At 36.9% G+C, this 25,529-nt stretch overlaps 2 protein-coding genes across 3 annotated transcripts in view; one reads left to right on the forward strand and one right to left on the reverse strand.

Moving 5' to 3' along the window:
- Positions 1 to 2,716: 2,716 nt before the first annotated feature.
- Positions 2,717 to 25,360, reverse strand: LOC107135751 (APAF1 interacting protein). Of its 2 annotated transcripts, XM_015477766.2 has the most exons (7): positions 25,219 to 25,360; positions 13,213 to 13,313; positions 8,896 to 8,944; positions 6,877 to 6,994; positions 6,447 to 6,582; positions 3,606 to 3,773; positions 2,717 to 3,038 (listed from the first exon to the last, which is right to left on the reverse strand). In XM_015477766.2, exons 1-7 carry the CDS (start codon positions 25,273 to 25,275, stop codon positions 2,939 to 2,941), a joined length of 729 nt encoding a protein of 242 aa, XP_015333252.1. In that variant the 5' UTR covers positions 25,276 to 25,360; the 3' UTR covers positions 2,717 to 2,938. The 2 variants fall into 2 exon arrangements, with proteins under 2 accessions (XP_015333252.1, XP_048644536.1); XM_048788579.1 differs by lacking the exon at positions 25,219 to 25,360 and having other exon boundaries at positions 6,877 to 6,997.
- The window catches only part of Pdhx (pyruvate dehydrogenase complex component X), a 62,574-nt gene continuing 62,323 nt past the window's right edge, over positions 25,279 to 25,529 (forward strand). The window contains exon 1 of the mRNA XM_048788578.1: positions 25,279 to 25,407. The gene's annotated coding sequence lies outside the window, so the exon portion shown is untranslated. The remainder of the gene's footprint in view (positions 25,408 to 25,529) is intronic.

Consider the following 25,529-nt stretch of genomic DNA (forward strand, 5'->3'; position numbering starts at 1 on the left):
AAGAAATTGCCGCAATGATGTCTTTGAACAGGAGAGGGGGAGTCTGGCCTCAGTGGGCAGCGAGGACAGCTCACCTGTGCTGCATGGCACATGCAGAGGTGGGAAGCCTGTAGAAGTTCTCATCTGATGACTTTTTTTTTTGAAAGTGAAACAGCAGTCAAGGTCATCAGCCCAGATTGAGTATGCAGGGAGGTATTTCAAGTTTGAAAATCGAGAAACAGTTGCCTAAAAAAAAAAAATGGAGAATGAGACTAGACAAGGGCAGTAAGGTAAAATTCCCTGGCAGCATTTAAGATCCGCTTGACATTAACATAGGTTTTTTTCCCCCCAGCCAATACATCAAGATACATATGTCCAAGTGTGGAGTCAGAAAACAGCTGGAACTATGAATGAGAGTTTTGTGGAGTACAGTAGAACAAGGGAAAGGAGACATTTAGCACTCAAAGAATTCATTCATCTCAGCCCCAGGCCCAGTGGTAAAGGAAGAAGTGGAAACAGCCACTTCATCCTCAAGGGAAACTGTCTTTAGGGGAAACATGAGAATGTGGGAGATTTGGTTTCTCTTCGTAAGAGCTGTTTCAGTGGAGATTAGAGGCCTATTTGGAGAAGATCAAGGACCAAGTAGGGGCAAACAAATTGGTAGGAGGGAACATTATTTTTAAAAACTTTGTTGTAAAATAAAATTGCTGGGGTAGAAGGCAAAACTTGGATGTATTTTAAAGTGGAAGACATTAAGAGCAAGTTTTTATGTAAACTGAAAAAAGACACAGTTGGGGGAAAATACCTGACAATACAAAAGAGAATAATGTAGAGATAGAGATAAATGTAGAGATCTTGACTGAAGCAAATCCCTTGAAAAAAATCTAAAGACAAAGGGACCAAGGCATAAGTGGAAGAATGAACCTTAGAACCAAACCTGTGGAAGGAAATTGGCAATGGTGGCTGCAGGCAGGAAGGGTGGCAGAACTGTGAAGTGGGGCAATGAGTTAGTTTCCTCGGAATGAACCTATTTCACCTCTTCAAATATAAGGTGAAGTTGTCACCTAAGAGTTGGTGTGAGAGAATGTTGGGAGACTGGACTAAAGAAAAGGAAAGGTAAAGACAAATAGTCAACAGACTGGGCAAATGAATTCAGTAGGGAATTGCGGTAGATTTGTTTATTGCCGCAGTCTGGCTGGGCACAATCAGGAGCCACTTGTCAAAAGAAACTAACTGTATTTTTAGAACCACACACGCCAAACAAAACAGCCTCTCAGGAAAAACCCTCAGAGCCCCAACTGCCACCACCGGCTTTCCACAAGCCTCTCTCTCCCACACAAGCCTCTTTCCACCTCCCCCAATCCTCCTGCTCTTGAGGCCGATTGGCTGGGTCACATGGGCGGAGCCAAAAAAGTCCCCCAATGAGCAGCTCCGTGGTCTGAAAGGGCAGGGAAACAGCCCAATGAGCATCACCGCAGAGGAGCCAATCAGCTAGATGTTGCTGGGGCCGCTGTGAGCATCAGCCGGCAGCTGGAAGTTTGCTGGGGCCCCTTCGGCTATGGCTCTCAACAGTTTATGGTATCCAGTGCCCCCCTCTGTGGTCTTGAATCTGATGTGAAATCAGTTATCATGGTTATGTAATTTCCCCCATCGGGCCTTGCTACATGGGTACAGGTGCTAAATAAGTGGCTTAACAAAGACTGAGGTCTTCTCCAGGTGAATATGATTGAGGAAGCAGGATACAAGGGGCTTGGAGTGTCCTCAGTAAAGTGGTGTGAATACTGGGTGCCTCACAAGGAAGGAAGCAAGGACATGAAAAGAGTAAAGGGTAATGAAAAACGGTAAAAGCAAGGACTGGGCATCTGTGAGGTTAGAGAACGGCTGGCTAGGAAGATCTGGGTAAACAATCTTTGAGGGGTGGGAGATAATCATGGGGAGCAGTGAGAATACGACATTTCTCCCTTAAATGTAAAAAGTATTAACCAAATAAGACCTTTATAATCAAGTTAATATTCCTTCTGGCACCATTAAAAAAGGGGGGGCATTTTCTGATTAATTGCATCTGTGGTTTTGTCAGGGTTTGTTTGGTAAAAAACTGGACTTAATGTCATCTGACTTGAATTTCATAATTGTTCTTAATATAAAAGGGTGTCCTATATTCTATTACAGGCTGACTATCCTTAATTGAAATGCTTGGGACCAGAAGTATTTTGGACTTTAGAATATTTGCATATACATAATGAGATGTCTTGGGGATGGGACCCAAGTTTAAACACACAATTGATTTATGTTTCATATACAATTTGTCCTGAAGGCAATTTTATACAGTGTTTTTAGTATTTTTAGTGCACCTGTGTTTAGACCATGACCAGTCACAGGAGATCAGTTATAGAACTTCTCACCTCTGGTAAATGTCTGTGCTCAAAAAGTTTTGGATTTTGGATTTTCTGATTATGGCTGCTGAGCCTGTATAGTAAAATGCTCAAGTTTATGGGTGAGATCTATAAAACTGTCTTGACATCAAATATGGGGGATATATTAGGTCTTAATGTTTCACATAAATTTTATATACCAACATTAAATCAAGAAAATGCTCATTTCATAATTAAATGAAAATTTACTATGAATTCTGATATCACCAGCAGCTTTAAATATTAAAAGGAATTCTCTGAATGCATATAAAAGGCATTAATTTATAGACAAATATTTTGCTGTCACAAATTTTAAACATAAAAAATACTGAGTAAAACTTTTTTATTCCACTGTCCTGTCATTTAAATTACAAGAATATGAGCAAATATCATTCAATGTCAGAAGAGATTAAATGCGATCATCTGTAGCATTTAGTGATAAATCAATGGTGTTTTTGGAAAATTTCAATTTATTTAAAAAATAATTGTTTCACTTAAATAATAATTAAGTTTAGTTTAATCTCTGTATAATTAAACTTTTGTTTGGCTTATACAATTCCATTTTCTCCAACTGGGAGCTGTGTGGGATCAAGTCCTACTTTCTTCATTGATATAGCAATATCAAATAAATAGTCATAACATTCACACCTGTAAGAGAAAAAGAAAAAAGAAAAAATGAAGGTGTTTACTTGAAATGGAGTTCTCCAAACCTAAATAACCACATCTCTCCTTTCTGTCCAGTTAACTCTGCTTTCTTCCTAGTACCTGCATATTTTCCCTATCAGTTTGAGGGCAAAATAAGAACATTTAAAAAACTATTTTAAAACAACAATTTAAAAACATGTAAAGGAATCATATTGAATCAGGCAACCATGTCATATAGTTCTCAGGAAATAAAAGAGATTTTTAAACATACTACTTACACAAATTTATACTGTGTGCTATTTTTTGAAATAAAATATATTTAGGATCTGCGTCTTCTTCCTCTTCTGTCCACAGAGCCTTCCCAAATAATGGCTCATCCAATAAAGAGTTCTCAATGAATCAATACATAGTAAAAATCAAATATCTGGATATAATGATAAACCCTTTAAATTTAAGCCTATTTGACTAATGAAACATGACAATCATCCTTCATTTTAAATTGATGAGACATTTTTTGTTCATTTTCACATTCAGGGTGTGATGACTTATCCCAAATGTTTTTACACTTACATGGTTTTAGCCTTCTCCCATGTTTCTCCCCACACGTACACTCCATGGCGCCTGACCAGGACTGCACAGGAGTCGGGGTACTCATTCATTGCACGGGCCATTCGTTCTTTGAGGTCTTTTTCTTCAGGTGTGTTCTCAATAATAGGTACCACTAACATATCATCATATCTATAAAGACAAAATGAGCCATTTTTTCTATTAAAACAAACATATATAGTAATTTTGACAAATAACCAGTTAAATATTCTCTTTTTATTTGCAAACCACTCCAAATTATGAACAAGATGTTGCATGTTACTCTGTGTGTATTGCATAAATATCTGTATCAAAAGACACCTTGGGAATTTGGCAGACAATCCTAAGTATATGTGGCAGAAATTTGTATAGTATCCCAAAATCTAACAAAGAAATCATCAAGATCACACAAGTATTTCCTTGAAGCAGAGACAATCATAATATTTTTAATAAGAGACGGGAAATCTTAGAATCAAAAGTGTTGATAGGATTAAAAAGTGAATTAAGTAGGAATTTCCCAATAATCTAAGATCATTGTGTTTTATCTCTGTAGGACTGCAAAATATCTTGGACAGATAAATCGATAAATATAGGTATGGTTTGTGGCGGTAGGAAAGCAAGAACTTTCTAGAGATAACTACTAAAGGTATGATGATGCTTCCAGAATATTCTCAAATCTGTAACTTCTTTTATTTCCACTTTATTCTCAGTAAATACATGTGATGAGATCAATGTTCAACCAAAAAAAAATATATATAGTTACTAATTCAATTAAGTCTATTTTTGAGGTCACTTAGAAACAAACAAAGCTCAGACTAGTTTTCCTTTTCACATGAATTTCTGTTATGTTGTTAATATAATATCTGCCTTTTCCCATCTCTGTAGTGTGTAACTTATCAACAAAAAAAAGTTCTACCTAAAGTGGTACCAGAAATTACTGCTTTAGGGTGGGTATAGATTAAGTACCTGTCATGTGATTAATTGCGTGATGAACAATTATCATTAATAATTTGGAGTTGCCCAATGTTGTTTAACATTAGTGAAGACAGAAGTAACATGGAAGGAACGAGTAGCTAGTTCAAAATCTTTCCTAACACTGGCTAGGAGAACCACAAACTTATATTTTCTTCTAGTATACACTGATCAGAAATATTTCCAGGTGCAAAATAATTTCACAGCAAAATAAGACTTGAAAGCTAATTCAAGCTAGTTCCCCCATTTCACAGACAGGTTAAACAGGAGACAGCTGGGTAGTCCTTTGACCACGGTGTTCTTTTCACTTTACCAGCCATGTTGCTTCCAATAGGGAGGACAATTATACTGACACATGTTAACTACCTCTGGTAAAAACTAAGTATTTTAAATCTGTTTCTTTTCTTTTTTTTTTTTAAGGGTGACTTCCAATAAAAATAAGACTAGAGAATGTCAAAACTTCTTTCTTTCCTCTTCCTCCCAGCTTAGGATTCTCCCTAAATTCAGATAAAATATCACTACCTCATTTCCCAACAAAGCCAAAATAGAATTACATCTTAAAAGAGTTTTAGGCTGGGGGTATAACTCAATGCAAGGCCCTGGGTTCAATCCCCTAGCAACAAATACACACACACACACATACACACACACACACATATTTTTATTCTTTAAATTCTGACACACTGTGAATATATATAAATATATGTTATACATAACAAATAGCATCTTTTCATTGATATCATTCTTTTCTCCACAAAATTCGAAAGGCTCTCTATTATGCTTTGATTCTAACTCACAGTTCCCCACATTGTTCTGTCTTAACTTTATTTGTTCAACAAAGTAATCAAATGCATATGAAACTGATAGCACCCATATGGCTTCTCCTTTAAGCCCCAGAGACAAAAAAGGCAACACAGGCTATCCTTTCTCCAATATGTCCCCTTTTCATAATTTAAATATTTAACTTTTGTAAATAGGTTTTTCAGGGTGCTGAGGAATGCTTTATGCACACAGTAAATATTAACTGAAATCAAATTAAGTTCTCAATTCACCAGTTTAATAGTGTACCTTCTACTACACGCGGTAACAGAAGATACTGCTGGAAGAACACTTCAGTAAAACTGGCACTGCTTCCTCCAAACAAACAGCTATCAAGCCCTTAGGGAATTAAGAAGGGAGACATCCCAGGAAGATGCCACTAAATTTAAAGGCAAGGTGTGGATGGTGCCTGGGCACCAAGAACATGCTTCTTCATGCCATAATATTCTAGATTTATGAATAATGACGACATTTTTGTGGGCTGGAGGATTTACTTAAACCTATCTAGAAGGTCACTGTTCTATACTTACAGTCCAGGCCAGCTTCCACACTGAAAAATTCTAAAATATAGAGTCCTTCTTAATTAAAATGATTAGAAAACGTTTTTTAAAAAATGACAATATTCTAGAAATACTAAACTGGATCAACATGAATTCTAGACTCTAGTGGCGATTTAGGCCTCCTGCACACAAAGGAAGGTGGGTAGATCTTGCTGTTTGGGTGCTTCAATGTAGGGACAGAATTTTTCTACCTCCATAGAAATCACAGCCAAGATTTTTTTTTTTTTCATTTCACTCTAATGAACATTTCATTATTCATGTTGCTAGTGCTTTACCATGACCTGGCTGAGGAAGAGTGGAGGAGGATTTGTGTCATTGCGAATAGATCTGGAAGGGCAAGATTAAGTGGGGTGTTATTCAGCATAGATCCCACAGCATTTCATTATACGCATAAAAGATCAGTATCCTATTTATCAAAGAAGGAAAAATACTTTCAAATTATTTAAGAAAAAAAAAAACACGACAGCAATAATACCTAAAATAGCCTCCTGAGGTACATTTCCTTATTCCTTTGATCATCTCTTGATGTGTGATTTTAAATTCTCGTCCTGGAAAGAGGAGAGTAGCCATGACAGCAGCTTTAGAGTGGGTATGAATCACTGCGCCTGCTCCTGAAGGAGGAAGAATAAAGTCTCATGCTTGGTGAAGTTAAATTATAGCTTCACACACACACACACACACACACACACACACAAACTATGGACTTATTTTTTCTGACATGAAATAGGTAGGAGGGTAAGTGGGGTAATAATGGACATTCTTCAAAGCCTGATGTGAGAACCAAATGAATTAATATTCTTGTACATGACAGATATGCAAGAAATGTTAACTAAAATAATAACTATTATTACTTAGGGGAGCGCGCTCTGCAAATATCCCTGGTGTCAAAGGCATTTCCGGCATACCTCTCATTGTGTACGCATTCATGAAAAGGGGAGTGCACTGGCTTTTTTTTAGCTTCTTAGATGCTGGAGGTCCACTTATATCCTGCTCATTTATATCACAAACAAACATATCTTCTGGCTACTTAGAGAAGGAAAGAAAGAAAAAAAGATGACTTACAAAATATCAATTAGAAATGCCACTGAGATATAAAAAAGTTCTCTACTAAAAAAATATTCTTGAGAGTTTAAAAATAGAATGTGAAGAAGAAAATTGACATATGTAATGATGCTGATATCATTTCATTCATTTAGCTTAACTTGGCCCTGTAATTTCACAACTATATTTTGGGAAGACTAAATAAAGAAAACAACATTCCCAGACAGGTGTTACCATTTTTTTTTTCACATTTCATAAAATAAGAAGAAAATTTTAGAGGATAATTTTATTTCTTTTTATTTTAAATTTTTTATTTATTCTTTTTAATTATACATGGCAGTAAAATGTATTTAGACGTATTATATTTATATATCTTCCCATTTTTGTGGTTATACATGGTGTGGAGTTATACTGGTCTTGTATTCCTATATGAACATAGAAAAGTTATGTCTGAATCATTCTACTGTATTTTCTATTCCCATTCCCTCTCCCTACTTCATCCTGTCCAATCTGGTGAACCCACCCCTGCCTATTGTGAGTCAGCATTTAAATATCAGAGAGAATATATGATCTTTGATTTGGGGGATTGGCTTATTTCACTTAGTATGATAATCTCTAGTTCCATCCATTTACCGGCAAATGTCATAAAGTCATTCTTGAGTAATATTCCATCATGTATATATACCACATTTTCTTTATCCATTCATCTGTTGAATAGCACCTAGGTTAGTTCCATAGCTTAGCTATTGTGAATTGAGCTGCTATAAACATTGATGTGGCTATGTCACTATTATGCTGATTTTAAGTCCTTTGGGTATATACTGAGGAGTGGGATAACTGGATCAAATTTTTGTTCCATTTCAAGTTTTCTGCTTTCCAGAGTGGTTGCACCAATTTGCAGTCCCACCAGCAATGTATGAGTGTAGCTTTTTCCCCACACAGAGGACAATTTTATAGTAAAAATTCTCTATCTCCTGAGAAATTTAATTGGCATTCAGAAAGGTTGATTTCAATAAGGAATATTATTTTTTAAAGTGTGTGGGTTTTTTTGTTTGTTTTTTAATATTGGAGACCAAATCCAGGGCCTCCAGTGTGCTAGGCAAGCACTCTACCATGAGCTACAACTCCAGTTCCCTTTTTAAAATATTTTGAGACAAGATCTTGCTATGTTGACCAGGCTGGCCTTGGGATCCTCCTGTTTCAGCCTCCTGAGCAGCTGAGATTATGGGGTGTGCCACCATACTTGGCTTGTACTTCAAGTTTTAAGGAAGCATATAGATCTGCAGACTTTTCTTAGTAATGCATGTGTATTTCTGATCTGTAACTTTTGTATCTCAGGGCTTATAAACCACAATAAAAATGTTTTGTTAATAAAGCAGCTTTTTTTTCCCTTTGCCTTTGAAGTATTACATGTTTGTCTTAACTAGATTTTGGATTTTATTCTAGTATTAATATAAAATAAAACTCAAAAATTCAAAATAAAGTTTCATAACTTTAAATTGAAATAGTTTTGCTAATATGAAATATGAATCCATTTGGGCCATCTGAGACCATTAATCTGATTACCCCAACTAACTTGATAGAGATAGCATGATAAGGCTACAAAATTATAACTACTTTTATTATGATTTACAGTAGCACTATTCACTTTTTCCCTCTACCTACTTAATAAGATTCATACATTGGTTGCATGGAAGATACTTACCACCTGAAAAAAATTAAATTATTCAATAAATATTTATTACTCATCAAATGTTTGTTGATTTGTTATTTAAATTATCACAGTATAACTACCCTTCAAAACTAACATAATCGTTTCATAAAACAATAGTCAAGAATGAAAGATAAGACATTTGGGTTAAAGAAGGATCCATTTACCATACCTGAATTCGTTCCTTTTGCACTCCTGAAGGAGCAATGTAGATTTCATTGCTGGGAACACGAAATATAGAAATTGGGTATTTATTTAATTTTATGTACAAAAAATATCTTTGCAGTACAATCATTAATGTTATTTATAAATTAAGTTTTATAGTTTCTTGGCTTAATTAAAGATTTAGGATGCATAGAAAGAATAACCAAATTACTTTAATGCCTTGGTAATGCTGGTAGCTTAACCCAAGACTAGTACTTGCTTTTTGTCATATACATTTATTTCTTTTTATGATGTAAAATCAATGTTGACCAGGCTTTTATCTAGTTGGAAGAAATAATCTGAACATATAAGTTTTCAACATCTTAAGGTGTCAGTAGAGTTCATACTATCATATGTGAAATACAGTCATTTTAAAATACAATCAGAGGAAAATACACTCAACAGGAGATTTCTGCATGCAAAGAAGCAAGTTTAATATTATTGCTTGAAATGCTTATTACAAACCATGAAGTTCAGAGACCTCTGCTGGGCAGGTTATTAAATTACAGTATAACACTGTCTTGGATAGAACCATATTCTATTTGAAAAGCACATGCATCTTGGAAAATAATTGGTAATGAAGCTAAAACAAATGCAAAAGGTTAAAAATATAAGAATGGCTTCATGCAGAGATCTCTACTACAGGATGCGGTGGTGGTAAGGATAGATAGTGTAGCAGTAAGCTGCACACATGCATGGAAATCAATTTAGACTTTGAGAATGTCCACAAGAAACTCTCAAATTTGATTTGCAAATTAATTTCAAAATCTTCTTTACATTCCTTCCACACTATACAATAGTTTTTTGGCTCACTTGCCAGTTTCAATTGCTGCTGGAGAGTGTTAATGAGCTGCCACATAAATGCAAACCAAGGAAATGCCAGAACCTGATGCTTCTGCTACTAAGGAACAGACATATGGACACTCAATGAATATTAAATGCTTCACAGTGAGGATGAGGGTCTATGTTGACCTGTTGATTTGAAACTAATGAAAATGTAAGGTGAAATTAGGGCTCCACTGGTAAATTTAAGTCTAGAAAATCAATGCCTGATAATCTGAGTGAAGTCCTATGCACAGTAAGCTGCACATATGCATTAGCTTTCATGAAGCAGCTACTGTTCTAGAGCTCTGCTGCTCAGGATGACACAGAGGGCACTCTTCCGGAATCACTGTGAAAAGGGGCCTTTTACAAATAACAGTTATCTAAAACCTTTGTCTTTGTGTAACACAAAAGAAATCTAGAATCATGGGTAATATGCCATCTACTCCCTTGCACAGGTAAGGAGATGAGTCCACAGGTAAGTGGATTCATAGATCTTTGGTGCAGGAAGAATTTTATGCAGTCCTGGGAACAGACCAAAATAAAGTACAATATGGCCTGCTAGTAAACAAAATCCATCAATGACATAGGAAAACCCAGGGCATTTATTCTGTTTATTTAAGTGATTTGTCAAGCTAAGTCTGTCTTTACTATTGCCTTTGTAAAATGGAAATCAATTTATAGACTTTGATCAACTTTGGGCAATTAGCTAAACAGGTTTTAGACAAAAACATATTAACATCTACAAAGAAAGAGATATTTGGATAAATACAAAGGTGACAGAACTTTTATTTTAGAAGAGAAGCACGCCAAACAGTCAGTGAGTGTTTACTTGGTACTATAAGCCACACATGAAAAGCATCTTGAATTTTAAGTTATTAAGTTTTAGAATTTACTTCTCTCTACTCCCTGATTTTTCACTGTATGATAAACAGAGAAACAAACTCCAAGAATTCATAATAGATCATGCTCACTTACTTCTATTTTTATTTATTCTCTGTTCACAAAAAATCATTAAGATATTACTATGACTCAATGATCTCATCTCTGATATGGATTTATAAATTGTAATCCTACTAGTGAGCAATCAATACTATACTGTGAAAATAGGAAATGTTAAATTTGAATGGTGAGGACTCAATCTAAACACAACAGTGGAAGAGTATCCTGTGATTACCCACATTACTGTTGTTTTCTTAGTCCTCCATTTTTTCCTTCTCATTTAACTCTTGTGTCTGTCCTAGGCTACCTCTTATATACATCTTTTCATATCACACACCATTGGTGTAAGCTGGAATGACATTAGCCAAACCTTATAATCAGTCAACAATTCTGTATTCCCAAAGAGCTTATTGCCAGTATTATTCTAAAAACACATTCCAAATTTATTTGCCCTAAGAGCCAGAAAAAGAAAACCAACTATCACTGACAACATGAGAATGATATTCTTGACAAAATAAGTGATGTGGGCTCATGAAGTCGTTTAAATATCAGAAGCAAAATTCAACTTTTTACCACAAAATGCCTATTTCAGTCTGTAAGGCTCAAATGTATTACAGTTCCAAACAGTGCCATAAGATGTGGCTCTTTCTATCTGTGACCTCCAGGAGGAGCTCCTCACCCAGTAAGAATCTATAGAAAAAGTATTCTACACATGATGCAACTTTCCTATAAATTGATTGTAGTGCTATGAAAGCTATTTAATTTTAAAAGATGTGCCAATAAGTGTTTTATGGTGGCCACATACAGCCACAGTTACATGGATTAGTAAAATTCTGCTAGAAAGAAAAGTCTTTATGACGTGGTTAAAATAAATCCCTCTTAGCCTTGGGGTTGTGGCTCAGCAATAGAGCACTCGCCTCGCACACGCGAGGCTCTGGGCTTGATCCTCAGCACCACATAAAAATAAATAAGCAAAAATAAAGGTATTGTGACCAATTACAACTAAAAAAATAAATATTTTAAAAAATAAATAAATCCCTCTTGAGTTCTGTATTCTCCTCATTTTTAGCTCTACTATTTTTTAAGAGGCAATTAGAAATGGTTATTTCAGTTCATTTTGAGAGACAGCTTTGTTTTGTGTGTACAAAAACTTTTCACACATGCAAACAGTAGTTAATTAAAGGCAACATTTAGAATATGATTTATTATACATAGTATGATGGGAAGACCAAATTACTGTGACTAAGCTTCTAAATGGATAAGTGAGATGAAAAAATTGTTGTTAGCATTGAGTCTGCTGTAACAGAACAACTTAAAAGTTTGGCAAAATAATCTGAAATCTTGCACAATGCTGAATTGACACATTAGCAACTGGGGTGATAGTGACAGGGCAGCACAGATGGATATACAGAGCTACCACGTGGAACATGGTTTTACTGGACTCTAAAAGAGTGCATCTGAATATTACTATTATTAATAATTAATATTATTGATATTACTAATATTAATATTTTATACTTGGTAATTTGAAGAAGATGAAATTATAATGGCATCATCTTGTGGTATGCTATAAAATCCTTTTTGTCCAAAATGTTCTGATTTATTTTATATCTTGTTTCTTATTATGCCATGCAGCCTCCTTGGGGGGGGGGGGGCATTTCTTTCTTTTTCTTCCTGTCTTTCTTTCTATCTATCTATCTATCCATCTATCTATCTTCACTCAATAGCATAGCAATGTTTTAACAATCCAATTTTGTTAAAGAAAGTGAATTAGGATAAAAAATTACTGAGCTTAGCATTTAGTCTCCAGATAGTAATATTTCAGAGGAAAATATTAATCCTATTTTAGAAACCTGTGAAAGAAATTAGGTGTCACAATCTTTATTTTCATTGTTAGTAAGGTATTTATTCTTCATCTTTCTGGAGGAAAGACACTGAATAAATCTAATGAACAATCTAATGAACTATTTATTCTTTCTGTTTTGGTAAGTCTAATACCTCTTATTTTGCCCAATATTTGATAAGTCCAATACTTCTTGAGGAATAAAGACCAGCAAGTGCTATGTTCCATTAATAATGATACATAGACTAGCATATGGTCTTTCTTTTGACTCAATAAAGCATAACCTTTAGAATTTTAATGGTTAATAATCTGTATTTAAGTGATTTAAAAATAAGTATCTGAACATATGAAACAAATCTTGTCTACCTAGAAAGTATTTTTTATAATTCCAGACATATGAACATACTTGCAAAACATAATCTAATTTTGGTACTCCAAGGATTGAGGACAAAAAATTGATTAGAAACTGCAGTTCATAAATCCTTAGGTATTTATTATAACTATTTCTGCACACCAGCTCCATTTAGTTATGCAAATAGCCATTTGATAATTTAGAAATGAAATACCTTCACTATCACATAGAACTTATCATTAGCTGTTCTTTGGACATACCACATTAGGCTCCCTGTGTTCTACTCATATGGAAAATTCCCAGAGATGAGCCAGCCAGAAACTTACCCATGCTTCAAGCTAATTCCTCCTCCAGTTCCAGTGACCCAACCCAAATGGTAAAACTGTTTGCAAAGTTCTGGAATCAGGTATCTTGGATGTTCATTGTCCTTAAAAAGAAAATAATAATTTTTAAAGTAGGCATTATTTTATCAAATAACTATTCCAGCTGGTATTTCTAATATGAAGCTCATTTAAGGAAACTTAAGAAAATCTACTACAGAGACAGGACAGAGAGGAAGAAAACTATTACAAACATATTTTGTTCATGAAGTAGATTTACTATATTATTTGGCAATCTGGGAGTATTCGGTATGGGGCCGTATAGTTCATCACTAACAGGCTTTAGGAACAAGGTAGGATGCCCAGTATGTATTACAAGGTCCAATGAAATGACTGAAAGAAATAAAATCTGGTGCTTAAAGGAACATGCTTCTGTCTGCCAAGAAAATTTATTTATAAACACATTATTACAAAAAAACCTTGTTCAATTAAGGCAGGATATATATGAGATATCATGATAGCTACATGTTCAACACAGACTGTTCAGTTTTGTTTTTACTTAAAAATTATCCTCTTTTTTTCCAAAATAATTTTAATGTTTCTCTTATTATTATTATAAAGTAATATATACTCATTATGGAAAATTAAATCAAGCAAAGAGTATTAAAAACACTCAGAAACAATTACAAAACCTGCTAAACCCATTTTTATGAAGATATGTGTTTATATGAGTATATGCATAAATGCTGAAATAAATATCAAACCTTACCTATAAGTCCAATAATGACTTCTTTAGAAAAAAACATACCAATGATTTCTCCTTTTTAAAAATTTTTAACAATTTATTAAAAACAAAAATAAATAGAAATACAATGAATTTCATTTTTGGCAGTATGAAGTATGATATACAATCCTTACCTTGAAATCAAGCTAAAATGCTAAGTAAATTATTTTTACAAATATTTCAAAATAAGTTGCCACACTGTCAAGAAAGTAAGGATTCAGAGGGGCCATAGAGAAATGAGAGTGAGACTATCTGGGTTAGAAACCTGGGAGCCTAAAGCCAGAATTTTTCCTGAAGGTATTTGAAAAAGCCTGATGACACTGAGCTTCAAATCAGATGGCTATATAAACCATTAGAAATATGACGTACAACCTAAGGCTTGCTTAAAATCCCCCATATAAGCTTGAGAACCTAAGGGGCTGTACCCTTCAGGAAAGGGCAAACAAGAAACAGATGTACTATGCAGAAAAGCACAGGCAAGCAAGCTTGCCTTTACTGATCTTGGTCCTGTGTAAAGGAGAAAAACACCTTTGAGTCAAAAGACGAACCATTACATAATGGTCTAAAGTCTCAGCTACTTAATTGGATACCTGCAATTATGGTGTTTCCCCCAATTTCCTGCTAATGTTTTATATACACATTTCATTTTAGGAAAGTATTATGAATGATATTGATGGAGTAGCTTTCAAAATATAATATCAGGAATATGGGAAACTAGAAACTTTTTTAAAGTTTTGATGCAACGGGCTCATGAGTTAGCAGGCATTAAGTCAAATCCACATTACATCACTCACTGCTTACGTGACTTTGTGGTTCAGTTTACTCATTCACAGAATGAGCATGCTGTGAGAGATGCAACGCATATGAAGCACCCGGCACAATGTGTGATTTAAATCCTGTTTTAAAGAGTTAAAAATTCTTGAATTAAAATTAATTTTACTATTACTTAAAATAAAAGATATTTCTTGTCTGTTCTTAAGAAATCTAGCCAAAATTATCCATGCCCTGTATAAGTCACTATTTCCTTTTTTAGGAACATAAATGATATTTTAATTACATATTAAAGTAGAGTTAACAGGAAGACTCCAGCAGTTTTCCAATCCTTAAAAGCAAATTGGCAGAACAAATTGCAAACATTATTGAAAATGGTCTGTTATTATGGGTCTCCCCCTTCTCTTTGTCTTTTCCAATACTTAGATATTACAGCAATTAGTAAGCTTCATGCTTACAGGAATAAGAATCAGGCAGATGCTGTCAGTGCATTTTCATACAGTCATTCAGACATGTAAAATTTCAATTAAAGCAGCATGATCAGTTAATAGTCACCAACAGAGATACATTTGGTGAAAAATGCAGTCCTAGAAAACTGTCCAGATAAGATACTAAAAATCAGAATATATATTTTAAAAAGAATTAACAAGAAAGAAAGGTTTAGTTAGTATCTAGTTCTCTTTTGAATGTCAATAGTATTACTTTCCTGTTGTTAGATCTGGATTTCAATTCAATTATTAAATTTAAAATATGTATCTAAATATTCATTATAATCAACTATTTAAAATGTTCATCATCTCTAGCAATTAGAGAAATGCAAATCAAAACTACTCTAAGATATCATCTCACTCCAATCAGAATGGCAGCTATTAAGAATACAACAATAAGTGTTGGTGAGGATGTGGGAAAAAAGGCACACTCATATATTGCTGGTGGGACTGCAAATTGGTGCAGCCAATAATATCGAAAGCAGTATGGAGATTCCTTGGAAAATTGGGACTGGAACCACCATTTGACCCAGCTGTCCCTCTCCTCGGTCTATACCCAAAGGACTTAAAAACAGCATACTACAGAGACACAGCCACATCAATGTATATAGCAGTACAATTCACAATAGCTAAGCTGTGGAACCAACTAAATGCCCTTCAGTAGATGAATGATAAAAAAAAATGTGGCATATATACACAATGGAATATTACTCAGCAATAAAAGAAAATAAAATCATGGCATTTGCAGATAAATGGATGGAGTTGGAGAATATAATGCTAAGTGAAGTTAGCCAATCCCCAAAAGAAAACAAATGCCAAATGTTTCTCTGATATAAGGTGACTGACTCATAGTGGGGTAGGGAGGGGGAGCATGGGAGGAATAGACGAACTCTAGATAGAGCAGAGGGGTGGGAGGGAAAGGGAGGGGGCAGGGGGTTAGCAATGATGGTGGAATGTGATGGACATCATTATCCAAAGTACATGTATAAAGACACAAATTGGTGTGAACATACTTTATATACAACCAGAGATATGAAAAACTGTGCTCTCTATGTGTAATAAAAATTGTAATGTATTCTGCTGTCATTTATTTAAAAAAACAATAAAAATAAGAAAAAAATAAAATAGAGGTTCTATTTTGAGACAGAAACACATTTAACAGTATTTAGTATATATGAAAAATATTAAAGCCTAGAATGTTTTTTGATTCAGTATTTTATTATTTCAAATTATTAATCTAGTTATTTTAAGGAAATCAGACTTGTTACTGAGATACCTATTCATAGCCAATAATGGCTCTAATTCCCAACGATTTCTCCTTTTTAAAAAATTTTTAACAACTTATTATTTTCTTTCAATTTAAGAAAATCCAGGCTCCAGTTTGGTGCAGTGGCACACACCTCTTATCCCAGCAGCTCAGGAGGCTGAGGCAGGAGGATCTCAAGTTCAAAGTCAGCCTCAGCAACTTAGTGAGACCCTAAGCAATTTAGTGAGATCCCATCTGTAAAAAATATATATAAGAAAGGGCTGAGGATGTGGTTCAGTGGTTGAGTGCCTCTAGGTTCAATTCATGGTATAAGAAAAAAATTAAATCCAGGCACTTGTTATTCAAAGATAATTTTCCTGGGAGACTCAGACAAATTATTTTAGATTTGTCAGGATGGAGGTATAGTTCAGTGGCACAGTGCATGTCTAGCATGTGCAAGGCCTTGGGTTCAATCTTCAGCACCAAAAATGATGATGATGATGATGACATAAAAAAATAATACTTAGCTTATTAATTAATAAGGAAACCATAAGATGTTAGAACCATTCAAAGGAGAATTCAGTATACTTGTATAGGAGTAATCAGGAATCTTAACTGGGCAGTGGCACATGCCTATAACCCCAGTGGCTCAGGAGGCTGAGGCAGGAGGATCAGGTCCTCCTTTGGGAAACTCACTCTCAAAATTAAAATAATAAAATAAAATAAAACAAAATATACCAAAAAAAAAAAAACCCACAAAAAACTACTGGGGATGAAGTTCAGTGGTAAAGCACCCCCAGGTTTATCCCAAATATACCTCTCCAAAAAAAAGTAATCAAGAATCCTGAATTCACAAAGAAGGCACAATTGGACAATATCCATAGGGTAACTATAAATCGAATGTTTATTGAACACAGTTTATTGTCATAAACAAGTCATGTCAGTATTCTGTAATTTACATACTTATAAAATAGCTAAAAGATAATCCCAAAACACCTAGTAATTTTATTTTACTCATTTCAAAGTTTTCACAATTTTTTCTGACACTGTCTTCAGGAAGGGACTGATATATTTGTGCAGTAGTTGTCAAGATTTTCTCTCTGTGCTTGGTCTTTGTGTCTTTCTACACATTTATTCTATTCTCCTCTCTGTGCATGTTGCTTTGCTTTCCAATATCACCTTCACTCAGAAGCCCTCTCTTCTTCCTCTTGCCACACTAAAAATTCTTCTCTTTCCTCTGCATTTCAGTTAAGTGTTGAATAGAAATTAAAGACAAAGAATCTGGTTTCAGCTTTGACACCACTAGCTGTGTGCCCTAAGGCAAGTCAGTGACACTTTCTGGTATCAGTTTCCTCATATTAATAATCTGGATCAGTGATTTCCAGACTTGTGAATTTCAACAGCAGTTTTACTTTTCTATTTTTTTCCTTTTGATTTTAGGAAATGACCTAAGATTGTCAGGTTATGACATGAATTACATTTAACTATCCACTATCACCTTCTTCAAAAAAGAAGCACATTTTTAACATAAAAAGAATAGGAGGATAACCTCAGAATAAAAACTAGTCTTTTAAATTGCATTCAATTAAATTTAGTGAAATTCATGTTTCGCTGTCTTCATTTTTATTACTTTGCTATATATAGTTGTAGTAAAAACTCTCTTAGGGACTGACATTTGGGAGTATGGAGGTAATCTTTTATTTGGTCTCCTTGCTACAATTCCTCCTTCTATTCCAGCTTATCCTCTAATATGAATCATAAACTAATACTATACTGATCACAAACTCCATTCTTCAAATCATCTAATGCTCAAATGCTCCTTGGTCTGCTAGGTTCTTTCTGTATTTATACAAATCTCTCAGTTCTAGTCACGCTCGTTGCAGTAGTCAAACTACAGAATGGCTCCTCGTGTTCTCTACCTCCTGATGACCCCATTCCATTTTACCCAAGTTGATCTGTGTGACCAAGAAACTATGGCAGAGGCAACAGTATGTCAGTTCTGAGATTAGGTCATGGAAGAGTGTAGCTTCTATCTTGATTGATCTTTCTCTCTGCAGATCATTGGCTTTGTGGGAAAGACAGCTGCTGAAGCATAAGAGTAATCAGAAAGCCCAGGAAGATGGCCATTTGGCAAGGAACTGAGGTTCAAGGCCAATGGCCAATGAGAAACTAAGGCCTGCCAAACTCGCTTGAGTGATCTTAGAAGCAGATCCTACGGCTGTAATCAAGCCCTGAGTTGACTGTCAACCCACCGACAGCCCAATCGCCATCTCATGAGATGCTGAGCCAGAATGTGAGCACAGCTGCTCTTGGGTTCCTAATCCTTGCAAATTATGGGCCACAATCACTGTTTTGTGATTTCAGTTACCAAGCTACAAGGTCATCTGCTATGCAGCAATAAATAACTAAGACATGATTTCTTACCAGCCAAGGATACATATTTTTAAATTTTCTTTGGGCTCTTAAACTGCTCAGGCTGAATCTCTAATTCCTATGACTCCATCAAACTCCTCCTTAAGAGTCTTTACACCAGGCTCTCTGCTCACTTATGATGCCTTCACTTATCTCCCAGTGGGAAGTGGTCACTCTTCCTCCAATACTGTGCCTTGACATTTGTTCTCTTCACTTTTCTTGTGTGTTTATCACATACTCACATTCAATGCACCCTTACTGAGTGCTAGGTTCTGTGACAAGCCCTGAAGAAACAAATATAAGATAAAAATCCTTACCACTGAGGAGCTCAACCTAGTAAAGAAATTGCTATAAAATGAAAACAATTTCTTTACTAGGTTGAGCTCTTCAGCAAGATAGTCTAGGGCACTATGGGATCAGAAGGTACTGATAGAAGGGAACAGGAACTGGGAAACGTTTCACAAATGAACTGTGACTAAAGTCAGTCTTGAAGCACAGTGGAGGACACTGGTCATTTAAAGAGAAAGGACACTTAAATTGGAGAGAACTCCCAGTGGCTAGAAGTGGTTACAAATTGGTGGTTTGGTGGGGTGGAGGTGGGAGGGAAGCAGCATATAAAGGATCTTTCGTGGTGTGCACAGAAGTTTGGGATTTATTTTATAGAAAACTCAAAACCACTGAGGAGTTTAAATCTAAGATGATCAGATTTTGTCCGTGAAATGTTCTATCGTGTCAGTGAACAGAAGAGGCTGAAGAGTGGTTAAGATAAAGACCAGAGCATTAAGAGACTGCTGAGATTTGGAAATGAATTGGTGAGGTAGTGAGGGCAGAAGTGGATTTGGAAAGTTAAACAGAAAGAAAGAATTCTGGGTGAGAAAACTGAAGGGAAGAACACTTCCACATTCTGGCTGGCCGAGCAGCTGGGTGGGGAGGAATACCATTCTCTGGGATGTCAGCCATAAACATTTACTAAGGGCTTACTATGTGCACAGCACTTCTCTAGACCCTGGAAATTCATCCACAAACAAGACAGTCTTTCCCTAAAAGAATTTACACCCCAGGCTAGAGTTTTAAAAGAGTAAAATGAAAGGATAAATAAATTGTAATAAGTGGTAAGAAACAAATAGGGACTTGGAGAAAAATAGCAGGGATCAACTTTAATGAGGTTGGTAAGGCTTAAACAAGTGGCATTTAATCTTAAACTGGTGTGTGAAAAACTCGTGTGTGTGCACAGGTAGTTTTGTGCTGGGGAGAGGCAGGTGACTCCAGGCAGAGGAAACGACAGATGTGAAGGTCCGGAGTGAGAAAACCCTTGGCACGAGGAAGACCAGCTGGCTAGGGCAGGGTGATAAAGTGCTGAGAGTGGTGGAAAATGACCGCAGGGACCAGATCATGTAGGGATCTCAAAGCCCTGCTGATGAACACAGTCCTCCCAGGGAGGAAATGATTGATGGTAAGACAGGGAGAGGGAGAGAAATAACTTCAGAAGGTGAAAGGCCTGGAGACCTGAGACTGGTGGAAGAACTGGGCTGCTTACATTTTATGAAATGAAAGGAAGCTGGGTTCATTTTCAGGCATATCTGTAGGTTTTATGGTGGGAAGGTGAGGAAGTTCACATCTAGTGACTTTTGTTTTCTTAAGTATCAATGGAGTCATCAGCTGAGAGTGTGGGGATGGTCTGAGAGGCATAACAAGAGAATAAAGGTATAAAACAGTCCTCTGGGGAGAGGGTACTAGGGAGTGGGCACTACTGTAGGACACAGGAGCATTGCTGGAAGTATGAGGTTGAAACCATGAGTCTGAAGTGAGTCCACACAGCACAGTTGAGGAATATTCCTCAGGAATGTTCAGGGGCTAGTGAAGGAACAAAGAAGGTGGGCTAGCTGTGGTAAGACCCCGTGATATTTGTAGAGACATCATCTCGTACAGTGAGTGATTCCATCCCTTCCCTGGGAACATTCTCAGCAGACCTGGTGGGGGGGCCTTCCATAAAGGTACCTATTTATGATAGAATGTGGAGGATCCTCTGATAGAGGGCACACAGAAGGGACCACAGAACGAAAAATTCCTTCACCCCAAATATCTGTGTGGTGAAGGGGTAGTAGTTGGGCAGGGAGTTTATGATCATGAGACTGGGTTGCTTCCACGGAACTGTTGAGGTCAAGGAAAACAAATAGCCTTGTTTTGTAGAAATATCAAAGAACAAATATTTGTTCAGAAACACTATGACACATAAACAAATAACAACAAAAAAAGTAGAAACAAACCAGAGTGACGCACGACTGCAATCCCAGCAGCTGGGGAGGCTGAGACAGGAGGATCGTGAGTTCAAAGCCAGTCTCAGCAAAAGTGAGGCTGCTAAGCAACTTAGTGAGACCCTGTCTCTAAATAAAATACAAAATAGGGCTGGGGATGTAGCTCAGTGGTCAAGTGCCCCTGAGTTCAATCCCTGGTAACACCCCTCCAAAAAAAGTAAAAACAGTGCCTACCTGTTTTTTCTCCCCAACTCTGCCCAGCTCACTAAAGGGTAGGCAACATGCTCTTTCTAAGTTACTCCTACCGCAGTGCTTGGCTTAATAAATACTGGATGAATTAAGATCATATATCTTACATTCAAGAATATATTATAGAAGTCACAAATTGACTTGTGGATTTCATCAGACTTCCAGGAAGTAATTAATTTGGTCTGTATAATGCTTAGAATCTGAGTTGACATTTTAAAATTTTGAAAATTATTGATTTCATACAAAATCCCAGTTTCTGGTTTCCCTAAAAAAAAAACAAAAAAACAACAGATTTTTTCCCCCAGCAAAAAAAAAGTCAGAGTTATGTATTGTAAACTCTTAAAATAGGGCATATGGTCACCCTAAGGAACTTCTTTTTGGTGTCCCTCTAGAACCATGAGCCCATCCAAAATTCTCCATAAAGCCTTACATGAATTGCTGTTTCCAATTATCTTTCCTCTTTCTGCATTTGCAAAAATTCCTTAAGAATTTAGTCTTCTCCTCTTCCTTCCACTGCCCAATTCTGTTATATAGTATATTAGTTACTGGTATGCATTTATAACTGCCTTAATTTCCCAAGAACAGAGAATAGTGATTTATTCATGTTAGTACTTTTAGAATCTGGACTTTGTTAATAACAGTTTCTAAGTAAACACTTTCTCTCGTAGGGAAATATCCCTTGACTTTTTTTTTTAATTTTTATTTTTTAGTCGTAGATGGACACAACATTTTTTTTTAATTTATTTTTATGTAGTGCTGAGGATCTAACACAGGCAAACAAACACTCTACCACTGAGCTACAACCCCAGCCCAACCCCCTTGACTTTTTGATACTAGAAAAATTTAGTCCAAGTATCAGAGGTCATTTGGGATTGAATTTTTGGACTATAAAATCAGCCTAGACATTACTTGTATAATAAGCTGAATCTATCCTGAAAATAATATACTCAGTGCCTGAGAAATCTTTGCAATACTAGTCCATGAAACAAACAACTTAAAAGTTACAGGCAAGCATGATAAAATAATATTATTGAAAAGCCTACAGAGGAAGGCAATTAATCTAATAGGGGTTTAGGGAGAGGGTGTCCATCAAATAAAGATCAATTAATTCAAGAGGGAAGGCTTTGGTGACCAAGTTTTCCAAAACTTCATCTCTAATCCAGCTCTCTTTCTTGAGCTTGAGAGCCACAAATACCCAGCTTTTAATATCTCACTCCAACCAGGGACCTCATATTTGTTATGTCTATGATGGGCTTATCATCAACTGTTTCTTCCTCCCGTGTTCTTTCTGAGAGTTCACCAGGTCCCAATCACTCCCTCAGAAACCTAAGTCATTCCTGGCACCTTTTTTCACCATCCCCATCGAATCAACATCACGTCCTCTAGACTTTAACACCTAAATCCCTCACTGAGGGCACTGGCATTTCTTGCCTGGGTTACTGCTACAGCTTCCTGGTTTGTATCTAAGCCTCCAGATTCCAATCCAGTCAGCACCCCATACATTTTCTTTCTTTTTTAAAAAATATCTTTGTTTTATTTATTTTTTTATGTGGTGCTGAGGATCAAACCCAGTGCCTTACCCATGAGCAAGCGCTCAACCACTGAGCTACAACCACAGCCTGTCACCCCATATGCTTCCTTCAGCCATCTTTCTTATTATCTCATTGCCCTTAAAATAAAAATCTGTATTCCTAAGATGGCTTAAAGAGCCCTCTAGTTTGGGTCCTAGTATTCATCTTTTTAGCTTCATCATTTTCCCAAGTCCCTGTCCCCTACTTTGTTCCCATAACACCAAGATTCTTTTGATATGAGAACACACAATGCCCTTTTTTCTAAGACTCTGTGCATGCTACTCTTCCTACAGGCTTACCTTTACTGTGCTTTATGTCATTGTACTTTGGATACTGCATTTTTTATGAATTGAGGGTTTGTGGCAACCCTGAGCTTTGTAAACCTATCAGTAGTATCATTATTTCCAATAGTTCAGATCATCATAACCATTTTTTAGCAATAAATATTTTAAAATTATGTTTATTTTCTAGACATAATGCTATTGTACACTTAATAGACTATAGTGTAAACATAACTTTTATATGCACTAGGAAACTACAGCTTTTGTGTGACTTTATTGTGATGTAACCTGAAATATCTCCAGGGTAAGCCTGAAATTAGAAAACTCAGCTTCATTTCTTACTGTGGTCTTCTGATCCTTTAGGCTTCAGTTGATTCCTTTATTTCCTCCAGAGGCATTTTCAAACCCTACTGCACCCCGAACTTTCCCATAGTGGTGCTATTATATTGTCTCTTTATTGTTTCTCCCACTACACAGCACTCTCTATGGGGGAAGGAATTAGATGTAACTTGCATTATGTTAAATTCACAGTGTCTGGCACATAGTAGGCCCTCATTCAATATTTGCTGAAATAATCACAATTGAACACTCCTCTTCCTTAAGGATAAACTCTTTCGGTTGCACCCTCTAAAACTGCATTGAAATTTTATGCCTCAAAGCTTTTCTTATTGCTGTTCTCATTTATTTTTGTAACACAAGGTAAACAAAAATGTTTAGTGGGGTTAATGTATTTAAATGTACATGCAAATCTAGTTTGAGTGGAAGCACATGCCTTGGGTTAAATAAGTAACTATTTGTCAGTTCAATCCAGACCCCATGAAGAAATAAGGGTCCAGTCACATCAAATGCTCTTAAATTTCAATAGAAGCCAAGATTGTTCTGGACTCTGAAAAAGTAGCTCACATTTTTCATGACCATTGACTGAAGCAAATAAAAGATGCCTGTTCTACATGTTGTCCTGTGGCCATTTTTGGTTTAAGAATCTTAGTTTATTCTTAGTTTTCTTGTTTTAGGCTCTTTGAAGCTTAGACATGCTGCTCTCTTAGACACTGCCAAAGATCTAATTACTGGGGGCATGTACACATGTGCTAAAATGTCTTAGCAATGTTTCTTCTAATGGACTGCTTTCACTTTCCTTATTCTCCAAACCCATCTGTCTCAAAATGATCTCCAGTGATCTGTCCTGTATCCAAGATCATCATCTTCCTCATACAATCATGTCTATCCAGCATTCTAACCTGTCGTGTTTGCTAATTTGGGAGAAGTTACTTACTCAAAACAACATAACGGTTTACAAATGCTTAGTAATAAAATCTTCCCAGTGAGACCTTCAGCCCTTTGATCAGAGAACTAAGCTTAGGGGGCTTTTCCTGCCTCTTATGCATTATACTGAATTTGTTAATTGGTCTAGTTCTCCTCTGGACTCCGGGCCATCTGTCATGTTCACCACTCTCTGGACACTCAGAGGCGTTCATTAAGGCTTCCAGTAAGATTGTTGGTTGTGTATAAGTGAATGATAAACCTGCAGCCTGACTTCTGCTCAAGGAAGAATCGTTAGGCAGAATCACCCCGTTATTCATCTAAACAGTCAGTAAGGACCAACTCTACTAAAGGGTGCAGGCTCCGGAGGCCCAGCTGCAGTTCAGCTGCGTGGAGCTGGTCGCCAGGCGCAGAAAAGAAGCTCGAGGAGCTCCGCTTTCGCTCCAGTTCCACTCCAGTGCCTCAAGACTCCTTCGGTCTGTCATCCCGACATGCATGCGACAGCGGCCCAAATGCGCTCCTCACTGTCACTCTTCCTTTTTCAGTCTGCGGCCCAGCTCCGGCAGTCAAGCGCGCAGCCAGGCCGCGGGGCCGCGCTCGCACCCGCGGAAGCCCCGCCCACGACCCTGCGGCTCGCGACCCCGCGCCAGTGCCCTGCCGCCTAGGAAGAGCGGCGCCGGCGGCCCCGCCCCTACCTGCGCGACGCATTGCCGTGAGCAGCAGTCTCCCTCCGGACCGTGGCAGCCAGACATGGTCCGGACGAGGGGCACCCACGATTTCCAGCCTCCACACGGTTCTGCACCCAGCGCTCCGCCCGGTCTACCGCGGCCAGGCCACAGTGCAATCAGGCGGCGACAGGGGCATCTCGGGGGCGGAGCGTACAAGTAGGGAGGCGGAATCTGGGAGGGCCTCGCGGGTTGGGAGAGGCTTTTGTGTTGCTGCCCGGCCGGGAGGCGTGGCCAACGAGGCTGGAGGTGGGGCTAAGAGGGCTAGCCAGCGAGATCCA

This window comes from Marmota marmota, unplaced genomic scaffold, assembly GCF_001458135.2.
Source record: "Marmota marmota marmota unplaced genomic scaffold, marMar, whole genome shotgun sequence".
In the NCBI taxonomy this organism is placed as follows: Eukaryota; Metazoa; Chordata; class Mammalia; order Rodentia; family Sciuridae; genus Marmota; species Marmota marmota.